This window comes from Leopardus geoffroyi, chromosome D2 (genome assembly GCF_018350155.1).
Source record: "Leopardus geoffroyi isolate Oge1 chromosome D2, O.geoffroyi_Oge1_pat1.0, whole genome shotgun sequence".
NCBI classification, from domain to species: domain Eukaryota; kingdom Metazoa; phylum Chordata; class Mammalia; order Carnivora; family Felidae; genus Leopardus; species Leopardus geoffroyi.
In genome coordinates this window covers 39,788,854-39,810,279 of record NC_059334.1, presented here as the reverse complement: position 1 = coordinate 39,810,279, position 21,426 = coordinate 39,788,854, and the positions used below count along the sequence as shown (strand labels likewise).

The following is a 21,426-nucleotide window of genomic DNA, read 5'->3' as shown; positions in this document are numbered from 1 at the left end:
GGTGGAATCTCCCGTTTCCTTTTTCTTTTTTAATTTTTTAAATGTTTATTATTTTTTGAGAGAGAGAGAGAGAGAGAACACAAGCAGGGGAGGGGCAGAGAGAGAGACGGAGACACAGAATCGGAAGCAGGCTCCAGGCTCTGAGTTGTCAGCACAGAGCCCAACGCGGGGCTTGAACTCACAGACCGCGAGATCATGACCTGAGCTGAAGTCAGCCGCTTAATCAACTGAGCCACCCAGGCGCCCCCGAAATGTCCCATTTTCAAATACTGAGGTGACTAATCCAAGTTTATAAAACACCTTGCAGCTTGTACGTGAACGTTCATCGCAGCATAATTCATAATAGCCCCAAATTAGAAACAACCCAAATGTCTATCATCTGATGAATAAGTAATAAAATACAGCATGTCCACACCATGGGATAGTATCTGGCAACAAGTCGGAATAAAGGTCTGAGACGTGCTCCTACATGGATGATCCTTAAAAGCATTACACTGAATGAAAGAAGCCAGACACAAGAGGATGATCATTGTGTGATTCCTCGTCTATGAACCGTCTAGAACAGGGAAATCTCTAGAGACAGAAAGGAGCTTGGTGGTTGCCCAGGGCTGGGTAGGGTGAGAAGGGTATAATGGATATAGGGTTTATTTTTTTTTTTTGCGGGGGGGGGGGGGAACAACCAAATGTTCTAAAATTAGATTGCAGTGAGGGTTAATATAAAACTCTGTGAGTGTACTAAAACCCACTGAATTGTGCACCTCGTACAGGTGAAATGTGGGGTCTGTGAATCATATCTTGTTAAAGCTGCTTCAACCAAAACCAAAAACACCACGCAGGAGAGAATTAGTCTCTTTAATAGATAAAGTGTAGTTACAAGTCAACAAGAAAAAAACCCCCGCAGAAAAAAAAAAAGATCACAAAGGACACACATCAACCCACGTGACACATTAACCAAGGAAGCACAGTGGTTCTTAAATGCACGGGGAATTCTCTCTTGCAATAAAAGACAAGTCAAAGCCGCTCTGAGAAGACTTTCTACCTCTTAGACTGGCAACAGTGACAGCGATTCTGGCAAGGGAATGGGACATTAAGTTCGTATCCCTGCAGGGTGGTGGGGGCGGGGGCCGGGGGGCAACGTGTCATTATCCTTCAGAATTGAAAGTGCGCATCCCCATTGACGCCGCGGTTTAATCTCTGGGGATTTATCCCCCACACGTCCCCTCACGCGTGCAAAATGTGATACGCACACACACACACACACATGCACACACAATTACGCATTGTCGCACTGCGATAGCCGAAGAGTGGGAGAACCCAGGTGCTCTGTCGTGGTGCTTGGCGAGCGCCGCAGAGCTCGCATAGACGCCGCGCTGTACAGCTGTTAAACAGAACACGGCAGGGCTGTTTGTACTGATGCAGGGAAGAGGTGTGTTATTGCATATCTCACAATAATAATATGCCCGAGATAGCTTACTAAGAAAGGGAAGATGCAGAACGGAAGGTGTAAGGTGTCCCTCGAGTGAGGGATGGGGACGTGAGTGCGTGTCTATATGTTGTGTATGTTTGTAAATGCAGAACCCATCCCGGGGTGGTGTAGAGGAAAATGAAGATGGCCTCCAGGAGGGGAGCTGTGGCCAGGACCAGGGGGAGGGGAGATACACCTTCCGGGTTGCACACGTTGTGCCTGCGTTGCCTCTCCGATAACCATTTAAGTTTATTTATTATTTGGAGAGAGAAAGAGAGCGCAAGCAGAGGAGGGGCAGAGAGAGAGGAAGAGAGAGACAATCCCAAGCAGGCTTCGCACTGCCGGTGCGGAGCCTGATGCGGGGCCTGAACCCACGAACCGCGAGATCGTGACCCGAACCGAAGTAGGATGCCCAACGGACTGAGCCACCCGGGCGCCCCCCCCCCCCCAATAACCCTTTAAACCACACCACCGTGTGGCCAAAGAGCACCTGTGTGCGGGTGCATGCGACCACTGGCTGCCTTTTTACGACATCGGAGTCAGAGAAGGAATTCCTGGCCACCATCACACAGTTTGGTCCCCGAAATCTAGAAAGGATGTGTACCCTCCATCGCCTCCTCTGTTCTCTGTCTCCCTTGTGTGGGTCTCCCAGCCTTGGGATCCCGGGTGTGCTCCGGGGGTCGCCCGGTGTTCCCTGGATGGGGACGAAAGGTGTCTGCACATGGAGTGTGAAGGAGGAAGGGGAAGACCGGGCGACCCCTGTAGGGGCGTCAGTTTGGGCCGGTGGACCCCAACGCCCTACGTTTGCTTCCTGTCCTCTAGGCACGCCCCAAAGGCGAGGGTCTGACCCCGTACCAGGGCAAGAAGCGCTGTTTCGGCGAGTATAAGTGCCCCAAGTGCAAGAGAAAATGGATGAGCGGGAACTCCTGGGCCAACATGGGGCAGGAGTGCATCAAGTGCCACATCAACGTGTACCCGCACAAGCAGGTGAGCTGCGGGCACCGGGAGCGCGGGAGCCACGGCGGGAGGGGCCCTCTGCAGGGCCTCGGGTGTGGGGGAGGGTGACTTTGTCCCTCTTGGGCCTCGGTTTACTCCTTCATATGACAAGGAGGAGCCCAGATCTCTCCACGTTGGTTGGCCCTTTGTGGTTCTCATCCGAAATGGGGGTGAGGGAGCACCATTTCCCCAGGGAAGGAGGGTAAAGGGGCAATTTCACCAAGACCCTGAGACCACAGACCCCCGGTGAATTCTTCGGTACTAATGAGCTCGGGGTGCCGTTGTGAGATGAGCGGGGATGTGGGGGGCAGCAGGGCACTCACTCCAGAGAACACGTATCTCGTTCATTTGTTCACTCAGTTGACTCATGTATACAGGACGGCCCCAGTGTACCAGGCACTGAGCGTGGGGCTGGTGGCCAAGGTACACATGAGCATGCTGGGGCCTGGGGGACAGAGGTGTCATCCCAGGGAGGATGTACTCACTGCAGGCTGTAAAGAGGAGGCCCGTTTACTCCGGGGCCTGAAGGATGGGAGGAAGCCAGACCTGTTACAGGCCATCCAAAGAAGACAGTACAGCAGGTGCAAACGCCCCGTGGCCTTAAGGACTTGGGTGCTCAAGGCCCAAACCTAAGTGAAGAATCAGGAGAGCAGGGCAAGAGGAATAGGGTGGGGTGGGGTGGGTGCTCTCTCGAAACCCACGAGGAACAACACTTTCAGCTTTACTTTGAGATGATTATTCTGGGTGTGTGCAGAGATTAGTCTTGGCGGGGCTGGCTGATCAACAGTGAGGAGTCCAGTGGGAAAGCCATGCCGTCCCATGCGTGCTGGGAAAGGTCTGAACCTAGCAGGTGGCCTTGGACCTGAGTCCAACACAAAATGTCACCGGATTGGATGTGGGAGGTGAGGGAGAGGCAGGAATCCGGGAGAACTATCACCCTTGAGTGGATGGAGTGCACTTACTGAGGTGGGCATCCTGGGCTGGGGGCAGGGCAGGGTGAGACCTAGGTATCCCAGATAAAAGCAAAAGTCCTCTGATACACATGTTACATTTGAGATGTTCCTGAAAAATCTAAGTCCGGACGTCAAGAAGGCGGTCGGATTTGTTACTTTGAAGCTCATGTGAGAAGTCACGGTGGCTTCCACATACTCGGGTATCATGGACTTAGAGGTATGTAGGGAGTGGATGAGATTTCCTGCAGAATGCAGACAAAGTAGAGACAGAATTCCCCAGTCCATGTGTTGGAGAATCCCAGCACTGGGGGCTCAGCTGGAGGAGAAGGATCCATCACGGAGCAGAACCAGGGAGCAGGGAGTCCTGGAGGTCAGGGTGGGGGGCGGTGTACCGTTCAAGTGGGCAGGTGTGGTTGGTGCAGAGATGTCTGGTATAATGGCCATGGCCAAGTGCCCTGGAGATTTGGCAACACAGAGGCGGTCCTCAAATTTCACGGGGCGCCACGTTTACATGGATATCTCGTTGAACTGCACCTAAGGTCTGAGAACCACTAAGCCGGTGCCCTGCAGGTCAGGCGTAAGGACAGAGTGGAGACGTCGATTCTTAGTGGACGTGTTGTCTGGGGCCATGGCTGTGGGTTGGAGGGGTTTGTTGGGCCAGGCTTCATTGTCTACTCTCTCAAGGGGGGTTGATTGTAGAGAGAAGCAGCGATATGGGGCAGTAGCCACAGGAGGGCAGGTGGCATTGAGGTGGGTGTTATGGAGACGGGAAGTCCTGGAGCATGTTACAGGCAAGTGAGAAGGATCCAGAAGGAAGCAAAGGGCTGATGATACGGGAGCAAGGGGGTGATGCCTTACCATGGCACGGGAGGGGGGGGGGACGTGGGAGTGGTCAGGAAGGCTGGTGGGTTTGATGGCACAAAGAAGAGGAGCTTCACTTCCAAGGCTTCCGTCTTCTCTCTGAAATGGGACAGGAGGTTTTCAGGAGAAATGAGAGTGAGGAGGGATGTGGTGGCCTCGGGGAAAGACGGAGGACATGGGCCTCCTAGAGAAATCTAGCTGCGTCCCAGGCCCGGGGAGGTGTGAGGTTGTAACTGGCGCCACCAGCCTGGTTCTGTGACTTGCTCCAGCAGGGTCACGGGGAAGGTGTGGGCCAGAGTCAGTGGACGGGGGCAGAGGTTTGCCAGGACAGTGATTCAGAGGGAGGAAGGCTGAAGAGCTGGCATATTTGGAGAAGTGTGATCGTGCGTGGTCCTGGGATGTCAGCCGGATGGCCGGGAAGGGAGGCCAGAAGGGCCCTAATGGGAAGGGAGGATGAGGCGGGGCCCAGGCCGGGTGGAGCTGCACAGAGAGCAGCTCTTGGTCCGAAGACCAAGTCCAGGGCGTGGCCAAGGGGGCAGTGGGAGAGAAGGTCACGTTGACGATGGCGTGGGGGCACTAAGGAGCCAGGGCTAGGGCCAGTCCTCCCCGTGTGGGCCGAGTCACCAAGAAGGATGGCAGGAGCAGAGGGGTGGAGGAGGCGGGCCAGGAAGGGAGGTGGGCTTTGAGGCTCTTGGGGAAGGCTCCCGTGAGGCACTGATGTTGGCTGAGCTGTGGTGGAGGCTTGCAGGGGGCTGCGTGGGGGTGGCCGAGCTGGAGGGAACAGCATGTGCGAAGTGGGGAGGCCAGGGTCAGGCACAGGGCACTGGTGGAGCTGAGGGGTGAAGCAGAGGTTTTGGGGGGGGGGTGGGCCGCCTGGGACTGGCTCGGAGGCCATGGTGTGGAGTTTGGGCTTTATCCTGTTAGCGCACGTGGGAACCATCTGAGAGGATTCTCCTGATTGAAACATCTTGTGATTTTATGACCCTCATGCTGGCCTCCATCGCCTCTGTTTGCAGACCTCCCCACCCCCTCCCCCAAGGGTTTCTGTGGTTCCCATCAACCACACTATGACAGGTGGGCAAGGAGACTCAAAGCTGGCCATCAAGGTCCAGCAGCCGGGGGTCTCCTTAGGGGCAGAGCCTAGCCCACATCCTAACGGCAAAGAGGGGGGCACCCAGGCCCAGCAGTGCCAAGACAGGCCTGGTGACCTGGTGGGTGGGCCTAGTGTTTGGGGAGCACATCCAGGGAATGGGGCCAGGAGTAGGCAGTTCAAAGGAGACAAGGCGTCCTGGTTCCTGATTTCCCGGCAATTCCTGAGGTCGGAGACGCCAGTCCAAAACACCTTTCCCACCATGTGTGACAATGATCACACTACCTTGTGGGTTGAACTCCGCGCTCCCAGGGGCACTTGGGGCATGGCCAGTGCTGTTCAGAGGGGTTCATTCCTTCTCTCATGGACCCACTTGGCTGAGGGCTCCTCCAGAGCCATATCTGTGCAGGTGCTGAAGGACGACCAAGTTCGGGGCCTCTAGGCCTTCCCTTCTCCAACTGCAGCGACGGGATTCAATCGGACAGGGTTAGCAACTGGCATTTAGGGAAACTCTGGCCCGAATCATCCTCTGGGCATCATCTGCTGAGTCCCTACACACCCCTCATGTATACTCTGTCCTCAAACGGGGTGTTCTGTTCATCCATATTTCACAGGGAGGAGAAGCAGGGCCCTGAGAAGCCCCGTCTTCTTCCCAAGGTCCCCGGGTGGGAAATGGGGTTGAACTTGCCTCTGTGCTAGAGATGGTCTGTTGAAGTGCTGGGGGGCCCAGGCCTGAGGCCAGGCGGGAGTCAGTACGTGTCTCAGCTCAGCTGCACAGGCACTGGGTGTGCCGGAGCGAAGGGTTCAGCGTGCTCCTGGGGGCGGGAGGGAGAGAGGAGGCTGCAGGTGGGTCCCCGTGATGGGAGAGGGCAAGGATGGGAAAATTGTAACAGTACTTAATACCCGTCATCCTCTCAGCTACCCCACGAGGTCAGCACTGCTGTCTTTCCTTTCTACAGAGGGGGAAAGGGAGGCAAGGGGTGTAAGTGATTGACTCAAGGTCCGTAGAGAAGCTGGGTTTCATGAAGAGGGATCGAGTTTGGGGCCAGAGGGAAAGGGGAGCACGGAGGCCACGTCACGGTGGCGGGCTGGGCTGGGGGGCCCCCAAGGGGGCTCAGCTGCGCGGGTCAGGGCAGGACTTGGGTCGGTGCTGGGGGTCTGGGAGGCTCACTTGGTCCTTATGATGCCCATACCCTCTGCAACCTGAGCAGAGAGGCACGGCCTCGCCCACAGGCCTGAGGCCAGGGTGCCAGCCTCCATGCAGTGGCTCCAGCCTCCTCGGCCCCTGCCCCTATATTGCCCCAGCATCCGGCAGGGCAGGGCTCCTCGCTCCTTCCACGAGGAAGGAGCCGCCATCCCCAGGCCAGCTGTGCTTTGGAGCATCCTGCCACACTCAGTCTCAGCGCAGCCCCCCAAGGGCACCCCCATACTCAGGCTCAGTCTCCGCACTGGTACCCAACCCAGAAGGATCCTCCGAAAACATGTGGCTTTGCTCTTCCCCTCTCCATCCATCAGCCCTATTTGTTGAACCCTGCTGTGTGCAGTAGGGAAACTGAGGCCCAGAGAGACCACAGGGCTTGAGCAAGCCCCTCAGCCAGGCAATGTTAAGGGGGCCTAGGACCCAGTGTCCCAGCACCTAGCATCCCCAATCTCCTCTCCTGGCCTCTACAAACTTTTCACCTGGCTCCTCTGTCTCTGAGGGGTTGCAGGCTGGGTGGGGAGGGGCATGTCCCCACCCGACTCCCCAGCAATCAGGGGCCTTTGAAGAGCTCAGAGGAAGACTTGGGGCCCTCGCCGCCCCCCGCCCCAGGCCCCCATGGCGGAGAGGAGCTGCTTTATTTCTTCTGCCCCCTGAGCTCTGACCTGTGGGGCATCCATCCCCTGAGAACCCTCCGGTTCCCTTTCCTCCTTCTCCTGCCACATCTGTTTCCCGTCAGGCTCCGTCTGCGGCTCCCCTGCCCCCTAGGAGAAGAAAACACTGAAGGGCTCTGCCTCCCTGCTGGGGGGTGGGGGCGGCCCTGGGGTGATCCATCCCAGCAGCTGAAGGTTTTCCTTCCACAGAGGGGAGTCATCCTGGAGGCTCCCCCCCCCCCCACCCTGCGCTCCTCCACTCAGCAGAGCCCCGACCCATGGAGGGAAGGGAAAGGGACACTGATAGGGTCACAACCAAGGAGGAGGGATGGTGAGGGTATCGCAAGGGCGTTTCCACGGGGACTCAGCTGGATCCCTCGCTCCCAGCCTGCCCCCAGTCCTACATAATACTAATAATAGCAACAATGATATGTGATATTAATACTGGCCAGCACTTTGGTTTTCATGTGCCAGCTAACTTGGCATGTATTAACTCATTTACTCTTCACAAGAGTATGGCCCTTATTAGCCCCATTTTATAGAAGAGGGCGTTGAGGCACAGAGAGGTTAAGGAACTTCTGGAGGCCACACAGCAATTGCTAAGTCTCGCAGAGCTTGACTTGATGGTTATACAGTGCTTTAAGACACCGACTTCTCTCTCTATCACGCATACAGTATATGTTATTGACCTCCCGCCCAGGTTACAGAAGGGTACGTCGAGGCTCCGGAGGAGAAAGTTGTTGTCCAACAGCCCTGGGCACATAGGTGAAGCTGCAGGCCCCAGGGCAAGACCCTTAATGTCTTGAAGTCTCCGTTTCCTCATCTGTAACATATGGGGAGAGTAATGTGCCCCTCCCAGCCAGGCTGTCAGGTTGGATGGTATGATTTGTGTGGCAGTGATTTGCAAGGTGTAAACCATGGGGGGGGGGGGCAAGAGTGGCCTCAGGCCTGCCTATTGTGGCATCTCTGGCCCCACCTGGAAGGCTGGTTCAAGGAGGGGCCCCGGCCAGCATGAAGAGTTGGGGAGGAGGGCTAAAAACCAGGCTGAGTTTGATCTGGACGAGGGGAGACCTCAGTATTACCTCTCTCAGGCCTATGGGAGCCAAGCGGAGAGTGTGTGGCCCCTGTGTGACTGTGATGACAGGTGGACGTATGGGGACCCAGAGTTCAGCTCAAGGTCAGGGAGCCCTTCTTTCAGCCAGGAGCTTGGCCAGCAGTTCCTTGGCCCTGGCTTGCCCATGGGGTGCTGTTCGTATTTATGAGATGCCTAGGAGAGCAGGTGATGGGGCCTTCACAGGCTTTCAAGCTTGGAATCGTGGCTTCAGTGACCCTTTCTTTACCTGGTGGGTATTCCCTTCCCATTAATAATCATAACAAGCAACATTAATAGTTTTTATCTGCTATGCTCTTTCTACTCACTGAGATGTAACAACAGCCCCATGAGAAAAGTGTTAGCAATGTCCCCTTCTGCAGACGGGGAGACTGAGGATCAGAGGGTCTGTGGCTTGCCCAAGGTCACACAGCTTGTAGGTAGTTCAAGTCCGTACCTGACACAAAGCCGAACTCTTTCTCCTCTCCCCTGGCCAGGAAAGCCAGTCATCTCAAAACCCCTTGAGACAAGGCCAAGGCTCCTGTCCTTTTTTGCAGGCTTTCTCTGTGTGGCTCTAGGCTTGAAAGTGCAGAGGTGGGTTTTATGACCCTTGGATCAGAACCCTGCCCATCTGCAGTCCCCGTGTTCATCTCCTAGACCCCCGTGACTCTTCCATTTCCCAGACCGCTGTGAGTGTCAGCTTCAGGCCAGGTATTGGGTAAAGCCAGTGCACTACTTTTGAGAGGTTCGTGGTCTGCCCAGGAGGCAGTGCTCACCCTCAGCTTCCCTCCAGGGCCATCCCTGGTCACGGTCACTGGCACCGAGGCTCCCTGGCCTCACACCAGCCTGCAGTTCCTGCTCCCTGTCCCCAGCGTGTGGGTCCCAGCTGGCTTCCCTTGAGACCCCCCAGATCCATTCAGGGGAATGTTCTGCAGGAGGGGGCTCTCGGCTGAGGCTTCGCCTGCCAGCCACGAAACTATCTGCTTCAAGAGGTGTGCCTAATAGCCTCCGTAAAATTTCCAGGGGAACAAATCTTTCCTGGCTTTTGAGTACCAGGACAGGAGACTGAGAGGGAGCGGGAAGCTCCCTATGTCACGGACGTATTCTCGTACGTGCCTCACGCTGCTTAGCGTACAAACATCCAGACATCTGATTCCTCCCGTGGCCCCACAGACGTGGTGCAGTGATGGCCCACTTTATAGGTGCGGCAACTGAGGCTCCCTAAAATCATATAGTGAAGTTCTGATCATTTGGCCACTCAACGGACAGTACCAGGCCTTGGGATGAGGGGCACCGGCTGCTAACCTCACGGAGCTGAGGTCTCATCCACCCTAACCCCGAAGCATGGGAGTGACAAGCGGCCTGGCGAGGAGCACTGGGTGTGTTGGAAATCAGGAGACTGGGGTTGGGTCTTCCCTGCTCTGGGCCTCAGTTTCCTCATCTGGGTGATGTCTGTGCCCCACTGTCCCGCCTCTGTCCTGGGCTTGCCCAGAGAGTCCTGGGGGAGGGCACGGTGGTGTTTAGACTAGTCGCTCGGGTATAGGAGCCCCTCCCACTGCCCAGCCCCGGCCCAGGACACGCACCTGCAACAGGCCAGAGGCAGGAAGGGCCCAAGCGCCTAGGCAAACAATCTCTGTGACTACAGGCTCGCTCTCTGGGCACCCCCTCCCCGTCTGTCTGTCTGTCTGTCTGGTGCTGTCCCTCGCTGCGTCTGTCTCACTCTCCCTGCTTCTGTTTGTGTTTCTGTCTTTCTCTCCACTCCCTCCTTCCTCTCTGCAGAGACCCCTGGAGAAGCCCGATGGCCTGGACGTGTCCGACCAGAGCAAGGAGCACCCCCAGCACCTCTGTGAGAAGTGCAAGGTGCTGGGCTACTACTGCCGCCGAGTGCAATGAGCCGCCGCCAGCCCGCTGCGCCCACAGCCACCTTCCTGCCAGCCAGAGACCACGCCCCCTCCCTGTGTCTCTCCGTGCGGCGTGCGTGGGGGCGGGGCCTCGCAGCCTTACCTGCCTAGGCAGGGGGCGTCTTCGGTTCTTGTCTCGCGTGTGTTGACAAACAGTGTTACTGACATAGCTGCCCCCACAGAAAGCCGGGTCTCTGGGACTCTCTACAGGTGGGCCTGGGGTCTGTGCAGAAGGGGCAAGGGTGAGCGGAGGTCAGTACACCGGACCCCATAAAGCCCTGGGTGTCCCCTGCAGGGTCCCTTCCTCTGAGACTCCCTTTGGGCTGAGCAGCCTTGCATTGGCCACAAGTGCACTAAATTTACTGTGAATCCCAAAGCCTGCAGGGGACTGTCTCCCCAGGACTACCCAGGCCTCCTCTACCCAGAACCTTCCAGTCTGCCCTGAGTGCAAAGCCACTCAGAGAGCCCTACTTTTCTGTCCTGTTTGTGTCAGCAATCCTGGCTAGCTGACACTGGTTCTAGCAGCTGCTGGGGAGTGGGCATCTCTGCCCCCTGCCCACCATGAGCCCCAAACCCGACTGCCTCTGACATCATTAGCATTGCATACCCCAGACCCAGAGGTCAGGGACAGGGAGGCACTGAATGTTGGACAGCGTTCCACGGTGTGACCTGGGGCATATCAGACAATGCCTCCCCTGCCCCCCCACCACACGTGTTTTCCACTTGGGATTGGATTTTGTGCTTGGATTTTGTCAGGCCCATTCCCTACCCTTTTCCTTCACCTCCCCCCAACACTAGGGGCCACGCCCTGATCGAGGCTGAAGGGCCCAGTGGGGAAGGCACTCTGGCAGGACAGACGCAGGCCTGGTGTCCTGGAGACCTGGTTTCAAATGCTGGCCCTGCTGCTGACACACTACGTAGCCTTGGGAAGAACTTCTCATCTCTGGCCCTCAGTTTCCCCATTAGTTAAGTGAGAGAGTGACTCCAGAGAGCAGAGGCCCATTTCAGTGCTGGGATTCACATGGAGCCTTATTTGGAGAGGCCGTCCAAGTCCCAGACTGCATACCGCCACCCATCAGTCACCTAGGTGAGAATTGAGGGGCGCCAGTCTTCTCGTCACCCCCTGTCACCCCCGCCCCGCCTGAGGTCCCCCATCCCTGCAAAAATGAGGGAGAAGGATCCCCTGTCACACTTGGCAACCCCGATGTAAGCTACAGAACTTCTCATTTATAAAATGGGGACAATGATTTCCTACCTCCCAAGGGAGCAGGGAGGCCTCTGGGCAAGTCACGTTGGTCAGAACGCTGTCCTGGCTGGTGGGAGGGATCACGCTCCCCTCTCTTCTCTCTCCCCCGTGAGAAGTCCTAATTTTGTTGTCCCATCATCCTTCCTTTCTCCCAGGGAGAGGGAGAGAGCCATCTGTCAGGACTGGGTCACTTGATTTTGCCCCAACATCATGCCTCTGTGGGAAAAAAAAAAAAAAAAAAAAAAAAAAAAAAAATCAGACCATGAAATGGGCCTGAAATTCAGTGTTTACCGTGGCTCAAGGTCACCCAACGGGTGCCCAATCGCCTTTTGTTTTCAAATGAAAATGCTGTGTACGACTGAGGAGTTACAGTGAAGTGTTAACCAGGGGTCCAGGGAGCACGTTGAAGAGACGGAGTGAGTGTATTTGCAGCCAGGGGGGCTGCAGGGTAGATATCAGGGGGCCATGCCCTCTGAGCACTTAACAAGGGTGTGTTAGTTCCAGCCTGAGCCCTGTAGCCGCCTCCCTGCCGCCCACAGGGGCAGAATGCCCAGGAACCGACTGTGAACACCCTCCCCTTCCATTGGGAATGCCACTGAGGGATCCCTCCCAGCTGTCTCCTGTCTTCTCCATGATGTCAAGGTGAGCTGGAGTCATCCTGGCCCAAGGCCCTCTGTCCCCAGGGAGAAGCTGTTGCTGTCAGTCATTCTAGAGCACTGCTGAAGGTAGTGTCCGTGGTGGTGGGCAGTGAGCTCGTCTCTGCTGTGAGGACCGGGACCCAGCCCTTCCGGGGACCTGGCCCCAGAGGGGGACCCTGGCCCTAGGACGCCCGGAGCCTGCCGACTGTCCCACAGTGGTGGGGAAGGCCCACACCCTAAAAAGAACCCAGGCTCCAGGCCGCTGGAGTCCACGGGCCTGCCACGGGCCAGTAGGAAATGGGATATCACCCCAAAGTGACCTTTCCAGTGGGCTTATCCAGCTGGCAGTCATTGACCCTGCCTTCTATGCAGAGCTGGCTGGCGTGGGGGCCGGGCCCTCCTGCCCCAAAGCAGCCTCTCTGTGTACCCCCTGCTCCTGCACGGCTCTGGCTGAACTGGGGAGCTCTCTATGGGCGGCAGAAGCCACTGTTGTCGAGGCCGGGTACTGCGAGGACGAAGTGCTCAGAGGGCCTGGGAGCCCAGGAGACAAGAAGGCGTGTGGTTTGTACGTTCAAAAGGGACAATCGCTGGCAGTTAGTAGATCTAGTGATCTAGTTGAGAGAGAACAGTGTTTAACCCGTATGAAGTATTCGATAGCTCTACTTGTGAATTTGTATTTATTTTGAGTTATACTTGACACGATTCCTTTTTTTTTTTTTTAAAGAAAAATACTATGTGTGTATTTTGAAAAGAAAATTCATAGATGTTAAAATTTTTTCTGGTTACCAATTTTTCTCACAACACTGAATTTGTTACCTTCTCCCGAAAAATCTCGACAGTGATTTTTGTCTGTATATATTTGAGGGGCCTTTTTAAAAAAAAAAAAAAAAAAAAAAAAGAAAAAAGAAAAAATATAATTGCTTGATCTTTGAGATTAAAAAAAAACAAAAAGAGAGGCATTTTCAAACCTTTGGAGATTTCAGGAGGGCAGTAGAATATCAAATGAAGATTTCTGGAAGTATTTTGCAAACCTTTCTGGTTGAGCTGCAAGAAAATATTTATGGTGATAACTTTTCTCTTTTTTCCTGTTGGTTTTTTGTTTCGTTTTGTTTTTGGTTTGATTTTTTTTTTTTTTTTTACTATGCTTTGATCTGTAAAAAGTATGCAACTGAACTACATTAAGAAGGAAATATTGTCTACATAGAATATTATATGAAGTTGGTACATAATTCTGATGAGGAAAAAAAATCTTTGCAATTCTTTAAGCCATATTGTTGTTATTCTGTGTTGTTTTCCTTGGATGAAAATATCAGTATTAAGTAGCCAAGCATATTATCCAAGTGCTTAGAATTATTAATATGTTCGTGTCCTGTATTTATACATATGTGTATTTTGGAAAGTATTGCTTTTTTTTAAGGGAAGCTATTATTAGATAACATAGCCGAAAAGGGAATAGTGACCCCTTTGAGCCTCTTCAGCTGAGGGTAACAAACACAGCATTGTAATCCATTCTCTTGCACCTTCTTATTATTATCTTGTTATTATGGTTATTAACTTTGTAGGGGGGCAGGGAGTGGGCCAGGGGAAGAGGGGCGTATCAGTATTACAGAGCCAGCATATTATCACTAACCGGCCCCTCCATGATTGGCCGGAGCCGAAGGTGGCCTCCTTGGCCTGGTGGAGGGCTCGGGTCAGCAGGGCCCAGCAGGGAAGACGAAGCAGGAGGCAGACTTCTTTGGACGCCCCTCTTTGGAGTTTTGCCGTCTGAGCCACGCCTCTGGGCCCCATGCTCTTTGAACTTGGATTTGTCAGCCGGAGCCCTTACACCTGCCCTCCAACATCTAATAGACTTGAATCTACTCTAAATGAATATTTAATCCAACATCACTACATTGTAGCCCAGTGCGACAACTAACCCTGAAGTTTGGGAGGCGTTCCGGCCTTCAGGGAGGTGGCTGAGCCGTCCCCCAGGGGCTGGTGGCAGAAGGGCTCATCGCTGTCTGTTGCCAGCCTCGCCGCTGGACCTCCTCCACTCCCGTGTGGCGACCCTGTCCGTGTCTGTATCTGTTAATATGTGTGTGTCCAGCTAAAGAGACAAACAGAACCCGTGGGCCCAGCTCGGAGGGTGTGCGGAGAAGGCTCCCGGCCTCTCTGAAGGGCTGCCCTCGGGATGGCATTCCGTTGTGTGCCTTATTCCTGGAAAATCTGTATACAGCTTGCCTATAGCAATATAGCCTTTTCATGCTGTATTAAAAGAACTTTTAAAAGCGAGAGAGGCTCATGGGTTTTGTTGTTGACACAGAGCATCGGTGGGGAGCTGGACGTTTTCACAGATGTGCGAAGTCAAGTGGGTGGGGGGGGGGTCTTCTAGCTGCCTTTCTGCTGTCCCGAATCTGGGTCATCTTGTCCCTGCCCTGCCTCCATGCTGTGGATCTGCCTTCTCCCAGCCCCTCTGCCCCACAGTAGACGCTCTCTCCAGAGGGAGGGCCCTCCCCAAGTTGGGCCCCAGACTGGGCGAGATTGTCAGCACATTAGGTCACACGTTAGCTCAGCAATGGGACTCCCGGGTGACCATATATAGGAGTGAATCTCCCTTGGAGGCAGCAGCCCTAGGCCCCACGGCCGTGACCACACTGGGGCTTCTTGCCAAGACCAGAATTCGGGACTCACACACTGGGCATCACACCATGAGAAATCTGAAGTGTCCCGGGCCTCTTGGCAAGTCCCCAGGAGAGGGAACAGAGGGTCTCTCTTCTGAACAAGGTCAGGATGAGGCCGGGCTGTCACAAGGTGGGGTTCTTGCTGAGAGCCACGGACGGGAAGTCATGGCTCTTAAGAAGCCACCTGCACATGGGGGCCCTTCCCTATTCACCAGAATCACTATGGGAGCTACAGTCCCACCCCAGAGACGCTTGAGAAATTGGCCTGTGTCCTCAGGATTTTAAAGCCCCCAGATGAGTCCAATGTACAAGGCCAGGAAATGCCAGCAACGGTCCCTCATGGTCCTGTGGGGTCAGTGGTGATGTCAGCGCGGAGGCTGGTGGGCAGACGCTCCCGCCGCACTCCGTCCACAGCTCCAGCCAATTACTGGCATCTGAGAATAAACTACTTGGGCTGGAAACCCAGGTTGTTATGTGACATTTTCCAATTTTAAATTTTGGCAACGAGTTTACTGAAATTTTAAATAGTACATAGGTCAAGTCGTGTGTCTGTGGGCTAGGCTTTGCCTCCAGACTGCAGCCTCTGGGACAGAGCAGAGAAAAAGTGTGCGTCCTTGGGATCGGGGACCACAGTGGGGGAGGAGCGGGGAGCAGGCAGGAGCAGAGATCCCCAGCTCCAGAAGCAGGAAATGCTCCCCCTGTGTTATCTGGAGTGCACCGTGAGTCCCAGAAGCCACCAAGTCTCCTCTTGCTGCTTATGGGCATGCTCACCCCCAGGTGCCGCCCTCGGGGGGAGCGAAGTGGCAGGCGGGGCCAGAGTCAGCCTGAACTGGCTGGTGGGTGTCCCTACAGCCAAGCAGGTGAGTGGAGAGGGGACCCAACCCCAACACGGTAGGAGGAGGAGAGAGTTCTCACCTGTCGGCAGCAGGCACCCCCCTCCCCCCAGCCAGCAGCAACAGAGGGGTGCTGGCCTCCCCGTTGCAGATCTGTACAGGTCTGAGGACTGGAGTCCTGGTCTGTCAGAGTGCCCCTGTGCCCAGCAGCCCCGCCTCCCCCGGCTGTGCAAAGCTGAGAAGTTCCTCTGCCTCTCTGAGCCCCAGCTCCCCCAGGGATAGTATGCAGATAGGATGGCTCAGTGAGCACCAGGCCCAGTGCGTGGCTTGCCACCGGTGGGGGGCGGGGGGAAGGGGGTCCCTGGGGACGTGGATCTCTTGCTCCCATTGTCTGTGGCTCAGGCAGAAACACCTTGTGTCAGAGATCACACAGGAAGTCAGAGGGGGGAACCAAGCCTCCCACACTCGGCACCCGTTGTGTGCTGGGGCTGAGGCTTCAAGGTTAACATTCGGGGATCTGCCCTGTGTGTCAGTGTGCATGCGCCCCTGTGTTTGTTTTGCTTTGTTTTCCGTGGAAAGAAAACAAACCCGAGGCAAACACAGCCTGCATTTCGACATCTCCCGGAGCTGTGGAAACCAGTAATTCCCCTGGACAGGAAGGATTTCCGGTTAGACTTAATGTCCATGTCCAGAGGCAGCTGGCCGCAAGGGCCCAGGGAGAGCAGAGTCCACCTCAGGGGACAGGAGAGGACGGCCCAGCTCTGGGCCTGCCCCGGCCCCCCCACCGCCCCCTGTGCCCACACCCCCCACATTTCTGTCTGGGCGAAGTTGAGGCCTCCAGGAAGGAAGGCTTGCCCGAGGCCACCCAGCGGGCACGTGGTGGTGCCAGGGTTCGAACCCCGAGTCCTCGCTCCCAGGGCAAGGTTGTGGAGGCAGAACTGGGGCTGAGCCCAAGGCAGCACCCTGCCCCCAGGCCTTGGTGCACGGAGCCCCCTCGGTGCCTGCTCCAGACACAGGGGAGGGAGACCAGGCGCACTCAACCACCCTACCCCTTCCCATCTCAGCTCCAGCACCACCGGGAGCCCTTGGACCCCCCGTGTGACCTAGACAAGGCTCCTAGAACCACTGTCTTTCCGGAATGTGTGATGTGGGGCCGCCGCGTCCCTATCTGTGTGTCGGGGCAATCAAGACACGCTTGCAGGGCGCAGCGGACACGCTCTGTGATGGCCCTTCTCTTCCCGCTGGGCCCCCACGCTTGGAGGCTGGGCCAGGTAACCGGCCGGCCACAGGCCCGTGTCTTCCCTGGCTCTGTGGCCCCATGTGTGCTCCTAACAGTCGTAGCAGGAGCCAGGACAGGGAACAATATTGCCAACATGGCAGGTGGAGAAATGGAGGCCCAGGGAGCGCTGTGGCGCCCAAGACTGACAAGTGGGGTCCTCGGCCGAGCACTCTGACCTCCACCCTGTGCTATTTCTGATTCTGACGAGACACTCCCAGTGGATTTCCCAGCGGCTGGAGCTGGGGCTGGGTCCCACGATGAGCGGGGAGTCAGGCCCCAGCCTGCCCTCTCTCCTTGGCCTGGGAAACCCAGGGTCAGGCATCCAAATACCGGTCCAAGCTGCTCGCTGGCCAGTGCTGCCTGGGCCGGGCTCCCCCACAGCCTTGGGGAGAGAGAGAAGAGTCAGGAGCAGCTGGGACGAGGCCGGTGGGGGGGGGGGCGGGGTGCAATCTGCTGGGGGCAGGCAGCCGCCTCTAGAGTCAGGCATCTGGTTGTCCCTAGAACTCTGTCCAGAGCCAGGAACAGTCTGTCCTCGGGCACAGAGTCCCCTCTAAATACACCCACTTTATCCAGAGCCGCTAGAGGCCCTGTGCTCACCTCGCCCCGCCACACACACGCATTCACACACATTCACACACAGGCACTCACACCCACCCACCAACACGCGTGGCTGTGGCCTCTGGGGAGTCCTGTGGGAGTGGGGAGCCCCGGGTCACACTCTCCAGACAGACGGTGCTGCTGCAGTGACTACAAGCGGGGGGGCCCCCCAGGGCGGCCCCTCTCCCTGACCCTCTCCCCCAAGGATCACTTTTGGGGAGGAAGAAGCCCTGGCCCAGAAGGGTGATGGGCTCCATGGGAATCTGCCCGTCCCCTTCCCGGAGAGCCCCTCACCATGCAGAAGGTGAGAGAAGCCCAAGTCCCAACCCTCAGCCCGACGCGGTGAGCGGAAGTGTGTCCTCGTATCGCAAACGGTTGACAGAGGCCATGTTTTGTGAGGCGTGACGACGGCCTTGTGGGTGTGAAAACCACGTCCTCATCTATTAGCTGCTGGACGATTTACGGGCCAAGTGAGACGGCGCCTGCGTTTTATTTTCAAATAATCCAGAGGGTGGCTCGTGTGAGGAGGCGGGAGCCCGGGGTCTGATGGACCGCCTTCTCCACCCCCGGGCTGGGGATGAGCTCTGCGGGGAGCCGGGCCAAGGCAAAGTGTATGTGCGGGTGGGGGTGGGGGTGGCCCCCACGCACCCAGTGCCCTCCACGGTCCTCTGGACGGGCAGCCAGGGTTTTCTCTATGCATCTCCAGTGCCAGGGCGGCCTGGCACCTGGCAGGGCCAACTGTGGAATAAATGAGTAAGATCCAGCCGACAGTCCATCAAGCCCTCTGGTGTGCCCGCCACTGTACTATGTGATGTACGTGCACCATCATTTCTGATCCTTGCAGCAGCCCTGTGAGGTGGGCCTAGCATGAGGACCATTTGACAGATGGTCAGGCTGAGGCCCAGGGAGGTCGAGTGACTCGTCCGAGATCATCCGGCATGAGTAGAGCCCCTCCCTAGACCCCTCCCAGAGACATCTGACCCCAGGGCCGTGTCATCTTGGCCGTGTCATCTTCCTGCCTCCTGCATCTTGGGCCAGGAAGGGCACTTTGTCCCGTCCCCACATAACCCAAGCTGGGGGCCGAGCAGCGTTCCCCTCTACTGCCTTCTTCTCGTGCCACCATTCCCGCCTCTGGCCACTCCTCGCGGTCGGGTCAGCCTCCACGGCCCCTCCACACACAGCTCCTGCAGCCTACGGGGCAATCTGGGGTCCAAGTCTGGGACCGTGGCACCTGCCTCGACTTCCATCTCTGCCTGCCCACCCTCATCGTGGCAGAGGTGCTGGGTCAGACGGACGGGCCACTGGACTGCAGCCTCACTGCTTGTCAGTTGTCATCCTAAGCAAGTGGCCTCCCCCTCTGAGCCCTGGTCTCCTCCCCTCCTAAGATGGGAATGATGGCCGCCGATCTGAGGGCCACCATTAACGACGAAAAGACATCAGGAAGCCAAGTGCTTGACTTCTAGAGCACGCTCAAGAACTGTTAGCTACTTTAGTGCCCACAGAGGTGGTGAAAGTCCCCCAGGTCTGTGCTGCCTCTGAAGCACCCCCCCCTCCCCCACTCACCTAGCCATGATTCCCTTTTGCCTCCTACCTGTCAGCCCCTTGAGCTCTGCATTCTGAAACCTTCACCTGCCTGACCAGGTGGCAGGTGAGGAGCCTATGCCTTGCTTCTGGGAAGGGACTTGGATTTGTCGGTTCCTCGGGCCGTAGGCCAGGCACCCACATCTTGTTAGTTCAGTTCTGGCGGGGCTTCTGCCTCAGTTTCCCCCTTGTGCTGAGGCAAGAGACCTGTGCCTACCATGTAACTTGCCCCCTTCTCCCTTGGAATCTGACCCCAGCCCCACCCCATAGTGGAGGCTGCTTCAAACCCTGTGGCCAGGCTCTCTCTCCCCTGACATCCTTGCCGGTTCACAAACACCCCCACCCTGCAGTCCTTTTGCAGCAATCGGCCGGTCCCCTGCTGCCCTCTGGTGGCTATGTCTGAGGACGGCAACTTCCTGCTGGGGAATTTTTTTTCCCTCCCCAATTCCAGGTTAAGTCCTGACCTCAGCCGCACAGGGCTGCAGGCCTCATCACCTATGCACCTATGAGCAATATTGTCAAGTAATAATACCTGAGTTTGCCCCCTTTGATTATAAAAATAATGCATGCACAATATGAAGTGAGTGCAACGGAAAGTAGGATGTGAAAATACCCAGTGGTCCAACTCCCCCCGGGGATCACTACTGTCGGGGGTGTGACCGTAACATTCCGCAGCCTTTTTGCTTGCGTGAATCTCTGTGTGTGTAACGTACACATACACACACACGTTAACTGGGTTATATTTGGCATGCTGTTCTGTAGCCAGCTTTGTCTGTACCATCGTCTTTCCCTGTAGCATAGAGATCTGCCTCATTTGTCGAACAGCCGATTGTACTAGTTCGGTGAGTAATGTATTTGTCAATTCCTTATAGAAGGACTTGAAGCATTCTTGTTTTTAAAAGTTCATCTTGGGGCGCCTGGGTGGCGCAGTCGGTTAAGCGTCCGACCTCAGCCAGGTCACGATCTCGCGGTCTGTGAGTTCGAGCCCCGCGTCGGGCTCTGGGCTGATGGCTCAGAGCCTGGAGCCTGTTTCCGATTCTGTGTCTCCCTCTCTCTCTGCCCCTCCCCCGTTCATGCTCTGTCTCTCTCTGTCCCAAAAATAAATAAATAAACGTTGAAAAAGAAAAAAATTTTAAAAGTTCATCTTTTTTTACCTTTTTAAAAAGTTTTTATTTAAATTCCAGTGAATTAACACACAATGTAATGTTAGTTTCAGGTGTACAATATAGTGATTCAGCACTTCCACACGTCACCCAGTGCTCATCACGACAAGTGCGCTCTTTAATCCCCATCGCCTATTTCACTCATCCCCCCCCCCCCCACCTTGCCTCTGATAACCATCAGTTTGTTCTGTATAATCTGTTTCTTGGTTTGCCTCTTTTTTTTTCCCACTTTGCTCATTTGTTTACTTTCTTAAATTCCACAATGAATGAAATCATACGGTATTATTTGTTTTTCTCAGACCGACTTATTTTGCTTAGCGTAATACTCTCTAGCTCCATCCATGTCCTTGCCAATGGCAAGGTTTCATTCTTTTTTATTCCATTGCATATATATATATATATATATATATATATATACACACCACATCTTCTTTTCCATTCCTCAATCAATGGGTACTTGGACTCTTTCAATAATTTGGGTATTGTGAATAATGCTGCCATAAGCATTGGGCTGCATATATCCCTTAGAGTTATTATTTTTGTAATCTTTGTGTAAATACCTAGTAGTGTGATTGCTGGATTGTAGGGTAGTTCCATTCAAAAAAATTTGTTTAATGTTTATTTTTGAGAGAGAGACAGAGCGTGAGTGGGGGAGGGGCAGAGAGCGACGGAGACACAGAATCCAAAGCAGGGTACAGGCTCTGAGCTGGCAGCACAGAGCCCAACATCGGGCTTGAACTCAAAACTGTGAGATTATGACCTGAGCCGAAGTCAGACACTCAACCAACTGAGCCACCCAGGTGCCACCCAGGGTAGTTCTATTTTTAACTTTTGAGGATCCTCCATAATGTTTTCCACAGTGACTGCACCAGTTTGCATTCCCACCAACACTGCAAAAGTGTTTCCCTTTCTCTGCATCCTCGCCAACACCTGTTGTTTCTTGTGTTTTTCATTGTAGCCATTCTGACAGGTGTAAGGTGAGATCTCATTGTAGTTTTGATTTGTATTTCCCTGATGACGAGTGATGTTGAGCATCTTTTCATGTGTCTGTTGACCATCTGTACGTCTTCTTTGAACGTTTATTTATTTTTGGGACAGAGAGAGACAGAGCATGAACGGGGGAGGGGCAGAGAGAGAGGGAGACACAGAATCGGAAACAGGCTCCAGGCTCTGAGCCATCAGCCCAGAGCCCGACACGGGGCTCGAACTCACGGACTGCGAG

The 21,426-nt window shown here is 55.3% G+C and overlaps 1 protein-coding gene across 1 annotated transcript in view; it reads left to right on the top strand.

The window, feature by feature from the left end:
• Window positions 1-14,362, top strand: part of ZCCHC24 (zinc finger CCHC-type containing 24) — a 64,759-nt gene extending 50,397 nt beyond the window's left edge. The window contains exons 3-4 of the mRNA XM_045437822.1: window positions 2,288-2,452; window positions 10,086-14,362. Of these exons, the coding sequence (XP_045293778.1) occupies window positions 2,288-2,452; window positions 10,086-10,199 (279 nt within the window). The 3' untranslated portion in view covers window positions 10,200-14,362. The remainder of the gene's footprint in view (window positions 1-2,287; window positions 2,453-10,085) is intronic.
• Window positions 14,363-21,426: the final 7,064 nt, after the last annotated feature.